The 20,090-nt window shown below is 40.4% G+C and overlaps 1 protein-coding gene across 1 annotated transcript in view; it reads right to left on the reverse strand.

Annotated features, from left to right (window-relative positions):
* ALK (ALK receptor tyrosine kinase) overlaps positions 1-20,090 on the reverse strand; it is a 305,662-nt gene that overhangs the window by 104,417 nt on the left and 181,155 nt on the right. The window contains exon 5 of the mRNA XM_030268872.4: positions 163-290. Within this exon, the coding sequence (XP_030124732.4) occupies positions 163-290 (128 nt within the window). The remainder of the gene's footprint in view (positions 1-162; positions 291-20,090) is intronic.

Consider the following 20,090-nt stretch of genomic DNA (forward strand, 5'->3'; position numbering starts at 1 on the left):
AGATCCTTCCCTGAGAGGGACCCTATTTTATTTTTTTTAATTTTAATTATTCATTTGACAAGAACTCTTCCTTCCGTAGTGCCTGCAGCAGTCAGAAATCGTGCTTCTCTCCAAAAAGGCATCAAAGCACTATGAGTTAGAAACAATAAAATACTCTGTTACCTGAACTGCAGTTCTTCATAGCAAAGGAATCCACAGCTGCCACGCTCTTGTTCCCATTAGGAACATATTCCAGTGAGATCCGAAATGGTTTCTCCAGGTGTCCAACTCTCCTTTGAAGCAACACCCATCTGGTCTCGTCATAGAGCAGAAGGAAAGAACACAGGAGAAGAGCTGTAAGAAAGGCTACTACTTTACAAATACCAAATTCTCCAAAGGAGCAGTTCCACTTATGGCTGGTCACACTGTGCCTCCTACCCCGGTCCTCACTTCCCTCACTGTGCCCCATGGTCAGGGCCTTTACTTCCCATGGATTTCGCAAAAGCAAGATTCTAAGATTCACCAAGATTTCCACCCAGCTAAGGTGTGGAAACCCAACTAAACTGCAGCTTAGTGCTCTCTTCTGTCACACTTCTGTGCCCCCAGATGTCTGCCTGCTGTTTAAAGGAAGCTTAACTCTCTGTGCAAAGCAAGCTGTGAAATCTGTAGCACACGTGCACAGCCCCTTTAAATATAATTCCTGAGTCTCACCAAAAAGTCTCTTAGTCACTCAGGAAATAAGGCAGTCTCCAGGGCTGTACAATAGCTCTAATTCCCAGCACTGCATCACTGGTTGAGGCAACACGTTTTGCTTCCGAAGCAGTCGGCCGGAATGCCTACCTGTGCACAAAGCGCCACATCTAACACATGCCATTTCTCCTCCTCCACTTCCCATCCCTCTTTTTCTGCTTACCTCCCCCTCAAATGACAAAAATTCCCAGCAAGTAAATCAAGGAAGTGAATTAGCAGCCCTGGAGATAAACATCCACACTCCGAGAGTGCTACAACTTAGTCTGCTTGTTGCCAAGAGTAAATGAGCACAGAAAGTCTGTATGAGCCTAATTTATTCACCGAGATGCTAGAAGACATCAGTACCTGGCTGTCTTTAATGTCTACCTCCTCCCTCTGATCAGCTGGGTTTGCTGCTTTACCCAAAATAACTTCCAGCCAGAGAGCACAAGAACTATTCCTAGACCTGATTCCAATTCTGTATCCCACAGGATATCCTACTGTCTAAAGGTAGACAGTAAAAACACAAGCATCTGTCTTTTTGCCAATATTCTGGAATTCTGCGAGGAAAATGTTAAGGAATTAAATACTTGTATAATAACATGGTCTGGCCCATCTCCCTTTTCATCCTTGGGCAAAGGCTGCCAATAAAACTACTCGACACCATTTGTGAAGGGCTGCTTTCCCAAGAGGCACTGTTTCCTCAGCAGTTTTATGGATCCCATCCCCTGTTTCACTCCAGTTTATCAAGGCCTGATCACTAACCAAAAACATGATCAGAGACAAGAGATTCTGTAAAGTCACACAGCCACTACTAATTCATTTTTTTCACATTTCTCTTCTGTTACAGGAAGAATTCAGCACCAAGGAAAAAGTTCCTTTGTAGCATACTGTAAGTGGTCAGCTGGAGCCTAACAAACCAACAGGAAAATAAAGCCTAGTAGGAAATGCAGCTCCAGCTGCAACTTTTGAAAGATGAGACCAAAAACTTGTGATTCCTGAAGTTGTTTTTAAACACCAGTATTAAGCATTTTACGGAAAGACTGTAACTATTTCTAGTTGTCAGAAATTTTTCATTGCCCTTTGACAAAACCCCACATTTTTAATCTTACAAAAAGATTTCCTTGTCAAGTGCCCCCATCACCTTCCTGTATGTGTGTTTGTGCTTATCCATGAGCTGTGAAAAAGAACACTTTATTTTTTTTGGGGGGGGGGGTGGGGGCGGTGGGGAAGGGAACCCTCTGGAACAGATGTGAGCACAAGAAGCTACACAATTTATCTGGCATCCATTACAAGAATCTCCTTCTCTGGAAGGAGAATGCCAAAATTTGGATGCTATGAAGTTAAGACACACTTCTGAAAGGAAATATAACAACACGTGCTTATGACATTTGCACCAATTGACCATCATTTGTGCCTGCTATCAGCATAGATCAATCCTCAACTGCAAACCTCACACTGTGACAAAAACAAGGAGACTTTTCTTGGTTCCAGAGGCAGACACATTGTTTGTCTCCTCAGGGACACAGTGGTGTCATTATGTTCCACTGAACTAAACAAAATTCTCAGCAGGCAAGGAAGCTGCTAACAGGTATGTGAAGGACCTAAAGAAAAGCCCTAAGCAAGGGTTGCAGAAGGACCCTGCTGGCAGCTATTGCTGTTCAATGTGCAACTCAGAAAAGTAAATGCAGCTTTTAAATTATTTACTAGGTGTCCTCCTTCCTCTTTCTCCATTGAGAAGAGTTAAAATAGACTGCTAAATTTCATTTTTTGTTTACAGTTATTTTCATTTCCACATCTCATCTTCCACCTTCCGTGCTCTAGGCTCCTACTTGAGAGAAGGATGTTGGCGTCCCCGCTCTTTTTCTGTCCCACTCTCCCCAGAGATAAATCTGCTTTTGCTGAAATTAAATAGAATAAAGCATTGAGAGTATTTTAAATGCCTAGCTTCTGTGTGAGTTATTTCTTCTGATGTCATCTCAACTTAGGTATATTATAATGATTAGAGGATACAAATTTCCCTACAAATAGCGCCAAAACCAACCCTAGATTAAATTTGATTATGAAATACAAAAGCATCTGTATGTCATGAAAATTGTTTTCCTCAGCTTCAGAAGACTGATGGATTTTAATTCCAAATACGCAGTGGCTCTCAACAATGATTTCCATTTCTGTGCTACTGCTAACCCTCTGGATAAATGTGCCAGGAGTTTTAGGAATTGCTTTTTTGAGTTACTGATGCAATAACTTTAGTTTGAGATTCTCAGGCCTCTCATAGTTTACCACCGAAACTTTATTAACTCCCAGAGCTGTTGCCAAGCAGGTGTTTTATATCACCACAACACAAGACTGGAAAAGGCAGACTCACTCAAGCCCAGATTCATTACAAAATATATTCATACTTTGTGGTACAAATTCCTACAATAGGTTGCCTGAGATTCAGAGATTCACGTGAAAAGAAATACCATGTATCAGCCTCTTACTTTGGAGACAAAGATGACATTAACTGGTGAATTTATCAGGGATGCTAAAAATAGCTCCAGGGTCAGCAGAGGCAAATTTGGATAGCAATCAGTTCTGCCATCATTGTGTGGCAGATTTGGGACTCTGATCTCCAGACCTTCTATATAACAAGTCACTGTATTACACAGACCCACACTCTTTTGCACATCCTGTACTATATATAGGCTGCCTGACAGCAGCATCAGCAAGATCTGCTTCAGCATAACCAATACATATTAGATGTTAATTAGTAGTAGCTTTATTAAATTTCTATCAGTGGCCTACATATTATGAATCTAAGTTTATAAAGCATTTTATCAAGGTAACAGAAAGCTACTTCAGTTGTCTTTTGGGATAGATGGGGAAATACTGTGTATGGAACCTCATACTGGAGAAATACTTCACCAACCTGATAGGTTTCAGCGCTGAGACAATAGGCCTGCTCGAGGAGGAGGGCAGTGGATGTTGCTTATCTTGACTTTGATAAGATTTCCAGTACTCTCCCATCCCATCCCCACTGGCTGATGGAAGCACAGAGAGTGAGTGGGCACTGAGGTGGACTGGCTTAAAAGGGTTATCATCATCCAGCTGGAAGCCAGTCACTGGGGGTAGACCTCTGGTTTTATAGTGTTTTCTGTCTTCATTGCTGACCTGGATCATGGGACAGGCTGCACTACTAACAAGCTTCCAGCAAGACTGGGAGAGAAGCAATTGATACACAGGACAGTTGGGCTGCCACTGAGAAAGGCTGGAAATTTGGGTCAACAATAACCTCATGAAGTTCAGGAAAAAGAAATGCAAAGCGCTGCCTCCACGGAGGAACAACATCCTGCACCAGCACAGGCCAGAAAGTGGCTTTGCAGAAGACAACCTGGGAGTCCTGGTATACAAAATACCAAACCTAAGCTAGAGACGTGTCCCCAGCGACAAGATAGGCCAATAGATTCCCAGATCAAAGGGGTGATTCTTCCTCACTACTCAGCTCTGGAGTGACTTCTGGAGGAGCAGGTCCAGTGCAGCCCTTTCCAGCACAAGACAGACACGAGGTACAGAAGTGAGCCCAGCAAACAGCCACAGAGATGATTTAGGTACTGGAGCATCTGACATACAAGAGGAGGCTGGAATCACTTAGCTTGGAGAAGATGAGGCTCGGGAAGGATCTAATCAGTGTTGATGTGTTATGGGTGAATGAAAAGGAAACCAATTTGGACAAGGATATCCAGTGAAGACAACAGGTGAGAACAAGGCACTTTGCTTGGACTGAAAGACCAGAAATTCCATTAAAACACAAGAGAAATCTTGCTTGCTTTAAGGGTGACTGAACACTGGAACAAGTTGCCTAGAAGTCTTATGGAGTCTCTATTTCCAGATATTTAAAATGGGAGTGGATATAGGTCTGGGTAACCTGCTTTAGCTCCTCTTGTATCAAGGAGGGAAGTTGGGCTACTCAATCTCAAGGGTTCCTTCCAAGCTCAACCATTCTGCATTTGTGAAACATAGGACTCAAAAGCAAACAACAGCAGGTAATAGATTATTCCTGTTATCCTCTGCATGACCTCCAAGCACTCTAAAGAGTAATGAATCAAACCAGTAAGCTGACAATTGCAAGGACAAAGACATCACTTATACCCAGAGCTATCATCACACAGCGTTCAACATCATGGCCTGTTTCTACCGTAACGGTGGCCATAATGATGATCTCTCTGGATACTGCCTCAAGCAATACAAAATTCTTCAGTTTAACATTTTAATTTAAGCCTTTTTGCTGCAAAGCAACACACTATGTTGTATTGTTTAGCCACTGCTCAGTGTCTTGTTACAAGTCAGATTCATCATAATGCACTGAAGCTGCATTAAGAAAGAAATTGTCTCAGATATCTAGAATCTTCAATATACATCAGTTTAGACAAAAACTCATAACACTGTGGTCTTCAGTGACAGAGTAACCCAAAATCCTAGATACAAATATTTTCAGACTTTAGAGAAGTTCAGACCTGGATATGTCACCTGGGAAGAATTAGTTGCTTTAAGAAAACCTGGGCAACACCCAGAGTTTCTCTCAGAAGGCTCTTCTCCAAAACAGAAAATGCTGCTGTCAGAACCTGAGCCCAGATTTACACAGGAGAGCAAGGGTGAAATTTTCAAATGTCTTCTTCATACTCAGTCCTTAATGTGAAGGTGTGCTGGACACAGCCTTTGGCCTCTCCCAGCCCTGCAAGGGTGAGGTGCAAGGTCCCAAACAAGCCAAAGTACTTCTCCGTAACCTAACTCTTCTTAAGCCCCCATCCATGACTCACTTGGCCAGCCTCTAGGTTTCAAAAGCTACAATCCAGATGTCATGGAAACTTGAGAAGTAGTTTAGATGCTCTGGCTGTTCATGCAGCATGTATCTTCAGAAGGAACACTCTCCTGATTAATTCTAATCAATACACATATGCGTTGGATGCAATTTTGCATGCTCCTCTGGGTAACGGCAGCACTGATTAATTGCAAGTTCAAGTCAGGAGGATCTCTTAGAGGTAGTACATTAAAAAAAAAAAAAAGAAAAAAAAAAGAAGTGCTAGAACTCTTAAGTAAAGCCTCAAACCGGAATACTTGCAGTCCTGCATTTGTCTGCCTTCATGGCCAAATGATTTTGAATCCAATTAACATTCACATACTTTTTCATCCTGTTAAAGAGGGGTTTCAAAATGCTGGATTGCAGCATGCTTTGGGACTTCAGTTTACTCCCATGTACAGCAATCATCTTTGTGATCATTCCCCAGACTTCCAACTAATTCTGGAAGGTAGAGTTAATTTCTGTGCTGTCTGCCACCTGTGCTGCCACCTGTGCCACCACCTATGTCTTCAGGGAAGTGCAGTTTGCACTGGCCCAACAGCAGAAGTTAAGTTTCACCCGGAATACTGTCTTAGCTTTGACAGACCCACTTTCACAGAAAATTTGTAAGCAAGACTTCAACTTCCAAGAAAAGTATGGAAATTATGAGCAAAAAGCCCCTAAGAACCAATGTTTAAATCATAGTAAATCAGGGCTAACTGCACTTGAACTGTGTGGTGGGGAATAAGGAGCTGCATGGGCCCTCCAAGGGCCATGAATCAGCTCATGTGCTCCCAGCATCAATTAATAGCAGGTTGAGGGAACACAAGAATTTCCAACTATCTCCTCTCCTTGAGACAAAGGTTCTGTGAATTCAAGCTGTATTCTGCTCTCTCACCTCCAGAATAAAAATTGTGGAATTTAACAGACTCTTCACAGCTAAATTGAGTGACAGTGTGATTTTATTTCTTCAGGTTGAGGCTCTCATGTAAAATACTCCTGCTGCTACCAGCACTTATCATGGTATGGCTGTGAAAAAATGCAGTGTATCTTGTCAAGGGCTTAGATCGTCTCTCTTTGGTAAAAGGTTCTGCAAACTTTTGGGAATTTAAAAATTAAATAGAAATAATAGCAGCTGTGTCAGAGTATTTCACATCAAAATATGCCCGCAGCAGCAAAAATATTAGATTTTTTGAGAATGAATGTTAAGGGTGGAATTAAAATTAGCACTAGGAGTTCAAAACAGTTTTTTTTTTCTCTTTAATGGATAAATAAGGGAAAGAAAATAACTTTTTTTCATCCCACATGCCCATGTATAACCATGCAGAACTTTATACTATGTTTTAACCTTGCCTCCATACTGCTTTGCTTCAACAATTAATGGGCATTGCAAAAAAGAGGAACCAGATTAGACCTTTTCAGGCTCCAGCCAAAAGGAAATGAAGAAATGTTTTCAAGAGGATGCCAATAAAATTTATAGAGACAGAGGATTAAAAATAAAATAATCTATAGGAGTCTGGGTAAACTCTTTTTTCATTAATTCAAACAATACAATACATTGCCTTGTAATTATTTTCAATTATCAACTTTAAAGTAATTTCAGTTTACTGACCTAAAAATTACTTAAATGACACCAGGTCCAGAATGTGAAGCATGATGTTATAGTCTTGCAAAATGGCAACAAATAAAAATACTGTACAATAATGCAAGAGATTATTTAACATTAAAGAAGGATATTCTTGATGTGAAATACAAAGTTTGCCATGTTAATTCCTTTGCTCATTGATAATTTTACTTTATAAGAGCAAGAAAAATAGGAAAACTTTACTTTTTAAGGGAAAGAAAAATGGTATCCCTTTTCCTCTATTGATTTAAATCTGACTGTCTTTCTACTCTTTTCTTTGGCCTTTTGCATAAGCAAGACATAACTGTAACAGGTAGGTTAAATACAGTTGAGACATTTATTAGTGTCATTGGACCAGACCTTTAACATCCTTGTGAGTGGTTCAAGAAATCTTCCCTGCCCTTTCCTCAAAATGCCTTTAGAAGATGCTTTCATGAAAGTTTTGCCATTAAAAAACCTATTTTTTTAAAATTGCAATTATTTTCTTTCCTGTTACTCTTTTAGTGCTTTTAAGATGAAATTAAAAACACTGCCACCTCCCCCCAAGAAAATGTGCTGTAACTGTGCATGGCTTGACCAATCAGTCAGGCACTGAGTAATTACCTTACCTAGAACAGGAGTCCAACGAGATTTTGACTCCAAAATGCAATTATACCCCCTCATGAGTGCTGGAAAGGAGGTTAAATCTACCCTCTTTCTAGAATTGCAGTGCTGGGCTCCTTTGTACAGCTGCTCCACTGAGAATTGTACAGCTGGGAAGATACCACAATATGGAAGAAACTGCTTTAGGCTTCAGTGAAACACAAGTTGCTCATGAAGGATATTTTTTTTATGTTCTACTTATTCCTGGCCAACTATGGAAGTTTGTAATTAAGCCACTACAGTTTCTTTGGTAGTAAACTCTTCTCCTGTGCTGCACAACCACAACACATGGAAAAACACTACATGGGAAAAACTCTTCAAATGGCAGAAGACAAAACCATCAGAAAAAATACCTGTTCTTGTTAACTTCCACAGAGTTAAAATATTATTTTTTAACCACCTTCCTGAATGTCTGTTAGAAAACTCTCTTACAAAGATTTTGCCTTCCTAACTTGTTTGAAGAAAATTCCCAGCTCTGAACATGTGAAGACTTAGAGCACTGTGAAGAACTGAATAGGTAGCTGACTGAAGAACTGCACACTCACAATTAAGTCTTATTCTTGTGATTACAAATGAGAACCATTTAATGGGATTTAATACTGACTCAGCCCTGGAACAAAGAGCAGAGGAACTGCAGAGGGATTCAAATTCAGACAATGAATTTCTGTTGTACGGTGGAGGGCAAACCTCTTTCCAAGAGAGTAATCAATTTTCCCCTTGAAGGTAACTCACTAAATAAATGGCAGAGTTATTATTAATTCAGCTAATCTTTTCAAAAAGTCTGTGGAATGAGTAAACCAGGTTTTAATGGGAAAATTTTTGTTACTGACCATTCCACAATGTAAACTTAGTGCCCCAGACATGCTAAGAAACTCATCGGACAAGAGTGGAGGAGACATGAGAAAGCATTGTTGGTTTTTTAAATGACTGAACAAATTATCTTAATTAGCTACTTCATCACATCCAATAAACAGTTCTGTTTTTTGTGGGTGCTCCCCATGGACATGACATGGCTAATCACTCCAGCAAGAGACTTCTGCAATTGCAAATACAGTAGAGCTCAACAACTTGCTCAGAGGAATTGTCCATCTGGCACTGAACCTTCCTTTACATTCCACAGCTAAACCACACAAGATGGAACTTTTTCTACCTCTTAAGCAGTACACAGTTGGAGGCACTCCTGGGAATGGCAAAATTTGTTATCACATCCAAGACGTAGCACCAAAACTGATATGAAAAGAATAGCTCAGTAGAATTTTCTGGTCTTTAGTGTCACCCCCTCTGGTAGCCCTCTCCCTATTTGCATATGAGCTTGATTATACCTACTTTAACAAAACTAACTCTGCCAAAAAAAATGAAATTTCATTGTATGAAACCAAGTTGCAGTAACTGTTGGAAACATGTAAGCTCAGGCAATCCCAGGAACACTGAGCATTCATACTCATTCATACGTGATATCTTTAGGTGGTTATGCAGACCTCACAGCACTTTAGCAAAGAAATCAAACATCTCGTTTTTCAGGCAGGTGAAAAGGAGGCACAGCAAGGTTATGTGATTCATTTAGTCAGTAGCTAAATAGGGCTAGGATCAGAGATAAAAGTTTCCCATTCTTATTCCTATGTCCCAATCCACTGCATCACGCTGCTTCTGACGAGGGTAATTAAATTTCATGCTTCAGGGAGTAACTTAATTGTCTTTGAGGATCAGAAGGAAACTCCATCCTTTCAACACAATGTACAAGGCTGCTCAGGTGTGCCAAAGAGTAGTTTTCATTTTTTATTTAACTATTGAAAGTAAAACAATCTAATCCTAATTATAATACAGTCAAGGCTTCAGAAAGACAATATGTCTTTTCAAAACAAAGAGTAGTAGCAAAATAGTCTGAAATTATTTAGTTCTCCACATCTGTGTCTGGGAGACCAATTAAACTAGGATTTTTACCTCCACACTCAGCAATGGCTGTACATGGCACAGGTAAAGGCAAGTAGGAATATTCTAGCTGCTCACCACCTATCTGGTGGAAATAAAGCCATGAAAAATTTTAGGTTCAAAGTTACATTCAAGAATGAGTGAGAGAGAAGATTTCACTGAAGAGAACAGCTGTGCTTACTGTGCATCCTTTACAAATATGTTGCAATTATCTAGCAGCTGTAATAACCTAAACTTTAAAATAAGATCTCAATACAGCTAAAGAAAGATGAAAGACTAGATGAAGAACTGTTTGAATCATCAGGCTCAGAAGGATTTACAGAACGTCTACCCCAGGCATTCCTGCCCACTACAAGACAGTTCTCCAAGAGGCTCCTAAAACCCATTTCATCAGGTCAAACCCCATAAAAAGCTGTCTGGTTAGAAAGAAAAAAATAGCCTGACTGGGTATTAAAGATTCCCAGAAACAAAAAAGGCTGGCAGATAATCCTCAGCAAATACCACCTTTCCCATAACTTCAGCTGTTTCCAGTCTTTGCCTGCAGCACAGAGGTAGCATATGATTGCACTGGGCAGAGTGTGCGCCATATGAGATGCAAAATACATAAGTAGATAAGAATAAAACATGGTGCAGAACAAAAGAAGTTAAATGCTTCCCATATAACTGTACAATACAGAGGATATCTTTGCACAAGCAATGTGAGGGGTAATATGAAAAAAAATTGCAGGCATGAAAATAATAGATACATTTATTGATGCAAAACTTCCTCTTTCAATTTAATTTGCTTCCTTCAAACACAGTCATTTGAAAGAAATGATTCATTAGGAAGGATGAGAATTGGGAAAGATGAGGCTTGGAATGCAGTGAGGTTTTATCCATTACTGCTTATGTAGCAGGTATTGTTAGAGCTACCCTGCTGGGGAAGAGGCCCTTGAATTGTATGATTCAAATTCGAATGGAGAAGGAATTTAAAATTAAAAAGAAGAGTACTAAACCAGTCACTTTCTCAGTGTTCTCAAAGAGAACAAACTTGGGAGGCTGGTGTCTACTTTTCAGAGCAAATGACACTTCAGAAGTCAGACAGATCATACCACTTAACAATTGAAATGTCAACTTTAAAGAGACAGAAATGCCACCAAAGTGAGGTTTGCACAGCTTTCAACACAGCAGCAATCACAGCAATGTCCAGTGCTGACAACAATGTCTGCCCCGTCTCACCACATTTGCAAGCTATACACCAGTAACATCTGCTGGGTAGGTCCAAAAACACTACCAGAAGTCAAGTCTAGTTTTTCCACACATATTGAGACTGTTTCTATCCCACTGATCTAAATCTCCTGCATTCAGTATTAGGTATTTCTGAAAGAGAATCCGAGCAAGCCACACTGAACATCCAGAAGGGAAGTCAGGAGTAGCCAACTGCGTCTGTCACTGCCTGCAGATACGAGTTTAAGACACTGTCTGGTTTCTCAGCTTCCCAGAACCTGGAGCACAGAGATGTTTTATTTAGCTCAGCATACATTTGCCTGTTAGTCTCAACATTTGGCACACACACTTCCTTTGAGCATATAAGAAAAGTCTTGACAAGAACCATGCATAGAAAACAGACTCCACAAGATGTTCCAGTATAATATACTGGCTCTTCACAATCAAATAAAAAGGTTCCTAAACCAAAAAGCTCATTTCCTTGGGTTAATATTGCCAATGAAATAAAACGTGGTTTTGATTCTAAAAGCACATGAAAACATGTCTGTCTTTAGTATTTACTGATAAAGAAAATACCTAGGCCTTTTCCCAAAGGCATTCCCAAAATAGCAGTCCTGACAATGCTGCTCATCTCAGTATTACATTAAGCTGTTTTTCAAATTCAAATAGTCCTTGTTTCTAACAACATCAGTAATTGCAATTCAATAATCTTTTCTGAGATAGCTCTTGCCTTCAGACACCCTTCTCGGAAGACGACCATGCACTGCAGCATCCTGGAAAGCTCAGAAGCACAGAAATATGAGCTTAGCCTCAAAGAGCAAGTCTCACTTACAAGCTCACTTGCATTGGGCAAAGACTGGGAAGAAAACCATTCCACAATTCCCTCACAGGGCAAAAATGAGAAAAAAGGTCCATGCCATGATATTTCAATGTGACTTTAGAAACACTCTGGCATTTCTATGAACGTCAGTATAAAAAGATATACTTGGTACCTGAGGGTACTGTAAGGCTTGATTAACTTAATACCCAGCTCAATGAAAAAGGCCAAGTTCAGGCTCTATTCCTACCCTCTGACTTTAACCCTGTTTGCAATATAACATGTAAATGATATTCTGAACAAGGAAGATTTTTTTTCTATATGAACCTGCAACAACCTTTGACCACTTCAGACAAACAAGGCTGCAGGTATGCAAGATATCCACATGCAAGGGTACATATTGTCAGGTCACCTATAGGCAGCAAAAACTAGGGAGCAACACCAAGACTGCACTTCTTAAAATTATTTATCTGCTTCCTGCTACATCAAGAGGATTTTTCAATGTACTCTTTTCTAGAATTATTTCCTTGCTGTTCTTCCTCTCCTGAGCAGAATGCCACCATAATCCAAGTTCTGTAGGCTGATATGAAATATAGTAAAATTTTCACTTTTTCTTTCTTCCCTCACTGCTTTTCTACATGAGTTGCCTACTCCAAAGTAGAGTTTTGTGGTTTTCATCAACATTTAGTTTTATTGACTCTCAAAGTCCCACAATGACCTCTAATTTTCCCTAACAGGCATAACCACAAAGCTCTCCAGCACCATATCTGCCAGGAACGATCAATATTGTTCAATAAAAACCAAACCATGGACTACAACATCCCCTATGTCTGCTTAGCTCAAAGACTTTATGCAGTTTCAGCTTGTTCTTGGGTGAATCAGCTCTTGAGGAATTAAAGAGTTCAAATCCAAATGCTCCTGACACCCTTTTTGCTTGGATAAATTGCCTCAGGATATACTGAATTCTGGTCACAAGGAGGTTAAAGTTGCCTCAGTCCATAGGATGTGCTGAGCAGTGGGCTGAAAGAAGATGAAATTATGCTAAAGCTCCATTAGAGCAGTCAAGAGTTTGTGTTTTAGTCTATAACTCCATTTCTACCACAGCCCTACTGAATATATCCATGTCAGCCACTGTCAGCTTTGCCATTAGCCCACACTGGGATGACTTTCCACTAATTAAGTGACATTCATCTGGCATAATGACTAAACTCTCCTTTTCTAGAATGCAATTTGGAACTGAGCTGAATGCAGGGATAAGGAAGAACAGTGGGCAAAGGAAGATGTATAGAGAAAGACCATGGGTATACTTCAGCTTCTATTGGCTGCATTAAGTTTTTAAACTTTATCAAGGACTTCAGCAGCAACTTAACCTGGTCACTGCTGTCCCAAGGCAAGAGAGAAAGGAAGGGCTGCACAGCAACACCTGGCCTGGGGTGAATTAGTGCCAGACCCACCCCATGCTCTGCTCATTTACAGCACAATTCCAAGAGGCATTTCTCTGTGTGAGCTAATTTAAAAATCAGTGCAGAATGTAAAAATAATGACCTTTTGGCCTAGCAATATTTTACATTCACTTGCAGTTAAGGCATTGGGAATAATAGAGAATTAGGATGTCTGGTCTTGTAGGCAAAGTGAATTCAGTCCAAAGAGCACTGTGGCCTCAGAGCAGCCTTACTGTCACCTCCTCCCATTTTCTTCCCTCTTTGGAAACTGAGACAGCACACTAAAAGCTGTGGCAAATGAGACAACACACTAAAAGCTGTGGCAAATGCTCTTCAGTGGTTCTATCTAGCAAGTGGCTGTGTTTGAGATTCATATCTACAGAAAAGGCCTGGAACATGCCACAGATCCATCAGCATTTTAGAAGGTGAATGAATAAAGTACTTAGAAAGCAGAGCAGCTGTTTCAATTATAGTATTAGCAGCCCAAGCCCTGAGCACTCAGTGCTCCTGGAAGCCTGAGGGTGGGGAGGGAACAGAGCCATCTCCACAGATTATAATTAAAAGACCAAGGCCAATTGCACATTCAGAACAAACAGGCAGCAAATGCTTTGGTTGCAGTTGGTCATTTTCTGTTTCAGCTTTCCAGATTTTTGGTTTTGGTTTGCAAATGTGAATAAACCCCTTTCAGAGTATGCCAAGTACAAGTAACTCCAACAGTCCCATCCTGCTGTTTATATGTTTTGCAGTTTCTACTACATGGAGGGGAAAATTTTTAAAATTCGGGCATCTCTTTTCCCCTTCTACTTTCACAGGGACAAGTTTATATCCTGAGGCCCTTAGAGGCTGCAAAATATTAATTTCCAAGCAGGTAATGTCCCATGTAAATTATCACTCCACTGCAACAAAAGAAATGGTGAATCTATATTTTATATTTCATGCCTGCTTATGCAAACTGTGTAAATTCAAGATCTTGCCTTATAACTTTTTTTAGTTAGACATCTAGTGTCTAACTCTCTAACTTTCAGACAGCAATGATTATACAGAAAATAATGGAATTGGCTCAAAAGCACACACAGAGATTCTTCCCTGGGGAATTTCTGTTCAACCACACACCACTGAGTTACTATTGCACAGGGGAATCTCCTGAGCTTGAATACAAAGTGTCAGGGAAAGACATACTGAAATTCTCAATACACCACTAAATAAAGCTTCAAGAAGTCCACTTATTATGAAAGGGGTGAAGCAAAGATGCAACACATGGGAGTACACCACAAGACTTTATCAAAGTCTCCCAAAAACTGCAGCCTGAGGTCAAAGCAGTGAATGTGGCAAGCTGCTGAGAGCAGGAACACTCTTTCCAGGATGGATGGATGGGGCAAGGCCCCCCTCTGCTAGAACCCCCCTCTGCTAAAACTCTGTTTTCATTAACATCTCACTTCAGGTAACTCAGACATGAATGGCGCCTGTAGAAAGATTCCCAACCCTAAAGGAGGAGTACTTCCAGATACTTTGCTAAGTGGGTGTTAGATGGATAGCACAGATAATGGCCACTGTGGACTGGAGCAGCTGATGTGCAAGGAGAGGTTGTGACAGTTGGGATTGTTTAGCCTGGAAAAGGCTCTTATCATTATGTACTAATACCCTGGTTTGCCTCTACCTTGAGCAAAGGGGCTGGACTAAATGATTTCCAGTGGTGCCCTTCAACCTCAGCTGTTCTGTGATCCTGCACAGGTAGAAGATCTTCGTCTTCACTATTGATTTCTTTAATAAAGCATGCTGAATTACTGGTGCTCCTGGATCAATGCTACCGGAGGGTCAATAGTGACCACATCTTCCATTTCTCCTTTTCAGCTATAGACTCAAAGCTTCCCTTGAATGAACTTAACATGCACTGAAACAGGATATGTGAATGAGAAAATGCATATTATTATCAGCTTAATGAAGTAACATTTGCTTTGTTCCTGTCGATGGAAGGTTTGAAAATGCAAAGAGCTAGAAAGAAGAATATCAAGAACTACTAATGAAGCCTCTGTCAAAATTTCAGACCTTTTCCCCCTCTGAAACCAATTTCAGATTTCAGAGTGAAAGAACCATTTTCCTGTAAAATGTGCAAAAGTTAGTAAGTCTCAAGCAGCAGCTCCCTGGAGGGAAGCCCTTCAGACCCTATTAGACATCCTGCTCTGTACTTAGTTTATCTTTTTGTTTTTGTTTTTTTTTTTTCTGGTCACAATTCTCTATAAACAGAACAGGAAGAAAGAAAGGAGAAAAGGTTATTTCTTCTTGTTACTTTGTGCTAGCAAAGGGCAACATTCAAAACTCTGAAATGTATACATGTCTTTGTAAACAGGGCACTAGAGAACATGGGCAGCTCATATCCAGGCTAGAAAACTCATCTCTTGGCAAGTGAGTCAAAGAGCAGGAGCCAGGAAAAAGGATAGAGGGGGAGTTGGAAAAGAATAGCACTAGAAAGCAAGGAATGAGGCAGAGTACAGACAGCATGTGGATAAGAGAAAGTCAGCCAAAATATATGCTACAGGATACAGCTGCAATCTCTGACACAGAATCAGCTGAGTTGGAACGGACCCATCAGGACCATCGAGTCCAGCTCCTGACCTTGCACAGAACAGCCCAAGGGTCACACCATGTGCCTGAGATTGTCCAAATGCTTCTTCAACTCTGTCAGGCTCGGTGATGTGACCACTGCCCTGGGGATCCCACTCCAGTGCCCAACCACCCTCTGGGTGAAAAACCTTTTCCTAATACCCAGTGCAAATCTCTCCTGACACAACTCCAAGCCATTCCCTCGGGTTGTGTCCCTGGTCATCACAGAGAAGAGATCCATGTCTGCAGCTCTTCTTCCCTCCACAGCAAGTTGGAACTGAGCGAGGTCCCCCCTCAGCCTCCTCCAGGCTGAACAGACCGAGGGACCTCCTAGAGCTTCCCTTCAAGGCCCTTCATCTCTGTGGCCATCCTCTGGACGCTCTGTAATAGTTTAATGCCTTTCTTATATTGTGGTGCCCAGAACTGCTCACAGGTCTCAAGGTGAGGTCACATCAGTGCAGAGCAGAGCAGGACAATCCCCTCCCTTGGCCGGCAGGCACAATGCCCCAGAGGCAGCCGGGACTGTGACCACATTCCCACTGCAGTTGTAGTTCGTGGTTTACATGAGATGGGAAAACAGGAGCTCTTAGAACCCTCCTGTTCAACTCTCCAAAACAACAGCCTAGTGCAAGGCAAACAAACCAGTGTATTTAAATACTTAAATGCCAGCATGGATTGACTCTTTCACTAGGTAAACTCCTGCCTCAGACTTGTTTTGTTTTCCTTTTCCTTCAGCCCTTGGGATGTCAGGGTACAGCCATGAGCCAAAAGCAAAGAAACACTCTATGCTATTCAACATTCTCTAAAGGATACCATGCAATCTGTGAAATGTTTCAGGAAGAAAGCCACTGAAAAAAAAAAATGGAGTGATTTTTCTAGGTTGCTAATCTGAGCTGCACAAATTACAGTCCAGAGAAGACCGCAGCTCTTGCTCTTTTCTCCGTATAATCTTTTTGAATAATTGGGTGCTTACAAACCCCACAGAAATATCTGGTAATACCAGAAAGATCATATAACTAAAACTTAAAGGTGTGAATCAGAAAGCCTATCTAAAAATGCCTGAGGAAAAAAAAAATACTAAAAAGACTTTTAATAGTGATTTTCAACATAATTTAGTGGGAAAAGAGGAGATGAAGATGAGGACTCATGAGAATGGAAGAGAAGGAAGAATGGGGACAAGGTGAAGATAGCAGATTAAAGACAGGACAGAGCCCCCTGAAATAAGCAATCTCTGTACAAATGGGTGATTCTAGTGAACTTCAGCACATTTGCAGAGAGAGGAAAAAAATTCCATTACAGCAGAGAGACCAGAAAGGCACAGACTAATGCCTCAGCTCTTACAATCTTACTGATTTTTCCCAGTCTTACGTTCCTAACTTCAAGTCATAAATGCTACTCAGGCAAAAGCTGATGGTGATCAAAAGGTGTAAGAAGCAAACAGCCTTTTAGGTTCAAAGAGTTCAACAGGGTCAAAGCCTTATCCGCCCCCTTCTTTTTCTTTCTTCCTTCCTTTTTCTTCCTTCTGAAACTGTCGGGTCTCTAGATTACCATCCCTGATATCTCAGAGGTTATCACCTCTGAGGACAAACTGAAATTCAATGCTGGACTATTGCTTCAGTAGCATCTCTAAATTCTACTGAAAAATATCTGCTAAATATAAAAAAATCCCTCTATTTGTATGCAAATAACTATGAAATTTGGAGCTCAATAATCACTCATCTCTAAACTTATCCTAAAGAAAAAAATTCTGTCAATTTGAGGATTATGCATCAACAATGAAGCCAAGGTGTCAACAGAAAGGTATGTAGGGGCCAGGGTAGCTGGAGTGAAAAGAGGTCAGCTGAGGCACAGAGAAAAGGAAAACTTATAGGGGCAGGAACGTGAGACAGACACAGACCTAATTGCAATAGGCAAGGATGATCTATTCATATTTTCATGATGTCTGCTGACTGATGATTCATATTTTCACCCTTCAGCTATTCCTTCCCCATTTCAGGGTGAGGCCATTTTAAATACTCTGCTGGGCATCTGTGCAGACCATGAAGTCAAAATCCTTTTCTTGCTACCAAAATTCTTCCTGTAGTTTGTGGTTTAAACATACTGGCAGGAAGACAATGCAGAAAGACATCCATGAATAAATGGGACACTTAGTCTCCAAAGAGGCTAGTTCCACTTAATGCATTTAAACCAGCTAAAGAAAAATACCAGAAGGATGCTAAATGTCTGCAGCCTTTGGAATCATGCCTGAGGAGAAATGTAAATGGGCAGGACTCTGCTCCTGATCAGATCTAGGGTTACCACCAGCTATGCTCTGTTCCATCAACCTCCACTGTGAGTGGAGTAATGAGAAACTCAGCAAGTATTTGTACAGGCTTTCCATCAAGGTTCAGATTCCTATCTAAATTATTCTTTTTCATCTGAATAGATTTACCTACCCTTAGCTCTCATGCTAAGACATTTTCTCCACGGGGCCTTTGAGTGCCATGACATGGTTTTCTCTTAAGTTGTTTTTCCACATTTTCTTCATCTCTCTTCACTTTCATAGAACAGAGGTCTGAAGCTGAATCATTTATATTCCACAGAGGTGTGGGAATAATTCATGGAAGCAACAGGTGGCCTGAACAGCACTTTGAGATGTTCTTTCAGCCAAGGCTGCTAAAAAAGTGTGTACAAGCTGACATTGGACAGCAGCTGTGTCCAGCCTGTGCTAGACATCACAACTTGAAACATTCAGCAAAAAATGCCAGCAGCAAAACTTAACACACATTTGAAGAGTTTTCCTTTAACGAGCCCACCCCTGCCTCACTAGGGATTCTATTGACCGATTACTAGGGAAAGGATTCCTACAGTATTACTTAACCCCAGAGCCTGGTGTGAAATTAGAGATGAATTCACCATTACCAAAAGAATTCTATCTTTCACTCAATCACATTAAAAGCCTCAGCTGCAGATTCATTCTTCTTTTCAGGAGGTGACAAAGGAAAGTTGAGCTGAAACTCTTCTGGCAGCACAGATGTCTCTTTAAAGACAGAGTCTGGATGGAAGAAAGAATTCTTATGCTCCGAAGTGTGTGAAAACACATGAAAATAATATTGGGACACCAAAAAAGATGTAGTAAACAGAATAATTTTTCACCAGAACTTCTCTATTTAGAACTCTGTCACTGCATATAAAAGAATGAGAAGCAGGTATAGTCAGTAAAAGGGAAAATCTAAAAGAAAAGCAAAATTGCATGTCACAAACAGTTATTAAGAGACTCCTGGCACATGAGGGTTCCTGGGCTCCAAAAATTTATATTAAGGAGCAAAAAAGAAGCCTTGAATCTCAGCTTTGGAAGAAACAAGCAAAATTAAAATAAGTGAAATGATACATCAGTGGACATTTAGTATTATTTAGACAATTCTAAATTCTTTGGATCCTTTAGGAGTCAAATGAGACCTAGTAATCAAGTTGGGGTTTTTTGGGGTTTTTTTTTGTTTGTTTGTTTGGTTGGTTTTTTTTGGTTGTTGTTCTGGAAACAACAGATTACTAACATAGGTATGTTCCTACAAAAAGCTTCAAAATAATTTCCCAGAAAAAAGCTTCCTAACAGGCAAATCATGAAACTGGCAAAAACTGGTTTACATCTGGATTCCACTAAATCAGAAATATCATTAGATGAGTATACTCAATTGCATTATAAACAATAATAGTTTCTAGTAATATTGTTATGGCAAGAATTCCCATCCAATGCTGGGTTTAACAAATCACTTTTCTTATAGCAACACTGTGATAGGGTCTTTGAAAATGTTATGTTGCTGGTAGCTTTGTGATGTAATTTATTCATAGATGAATTTTGGCCAGCAAGCAGACTTTGCTCTCTTTGATTTTTCCAGCATCACTTCTCAAGGGAAAACAAACTGCTTCCTGAGGCAAGGACATTTGTACTTTGATCAAAGTTTTGTGAAAAGATAATTTTCAACATATTGTTTGAGCCCGCCTCTGCTCAAGAACCCAAACTGTAGGATAAAAAGCAATTTTCTGAGCATAAATTCTGGTTTCAGATCACCAACTCCTCTTTTAACAAAAAATGAATGTGGAAAGCCTCAGTATCATTTACTAACTTGCCAAGACTGTACTCATTGTACTTAAAATGTGCAAGTCTCGAGATCACTGCATATACACACACACAAAAATATTTCAGTAATCCAAGACATAAATGTGTGTGTCCTATCCTTCTGGGTGACTCACTCAGGGAAAGATGGAAATGCTAAATTGTTTAAACTGTTAAAGACTGCAAAAAGTGACAGAACAAAATATTGA

This window comes from Taeniopygia guttata, chromosome 3, assembly GCF_048771995.1.
Source record: "Taeniopygia guttata chromosome 3, bTaeGut7.mat, whole genome shotgun sequence".
NCBI lineage: Eukaryota > Metazoa > Chordata > Aves > Passeriformes > Estrildidae > Taeniopygia > Taeniopygia guttata.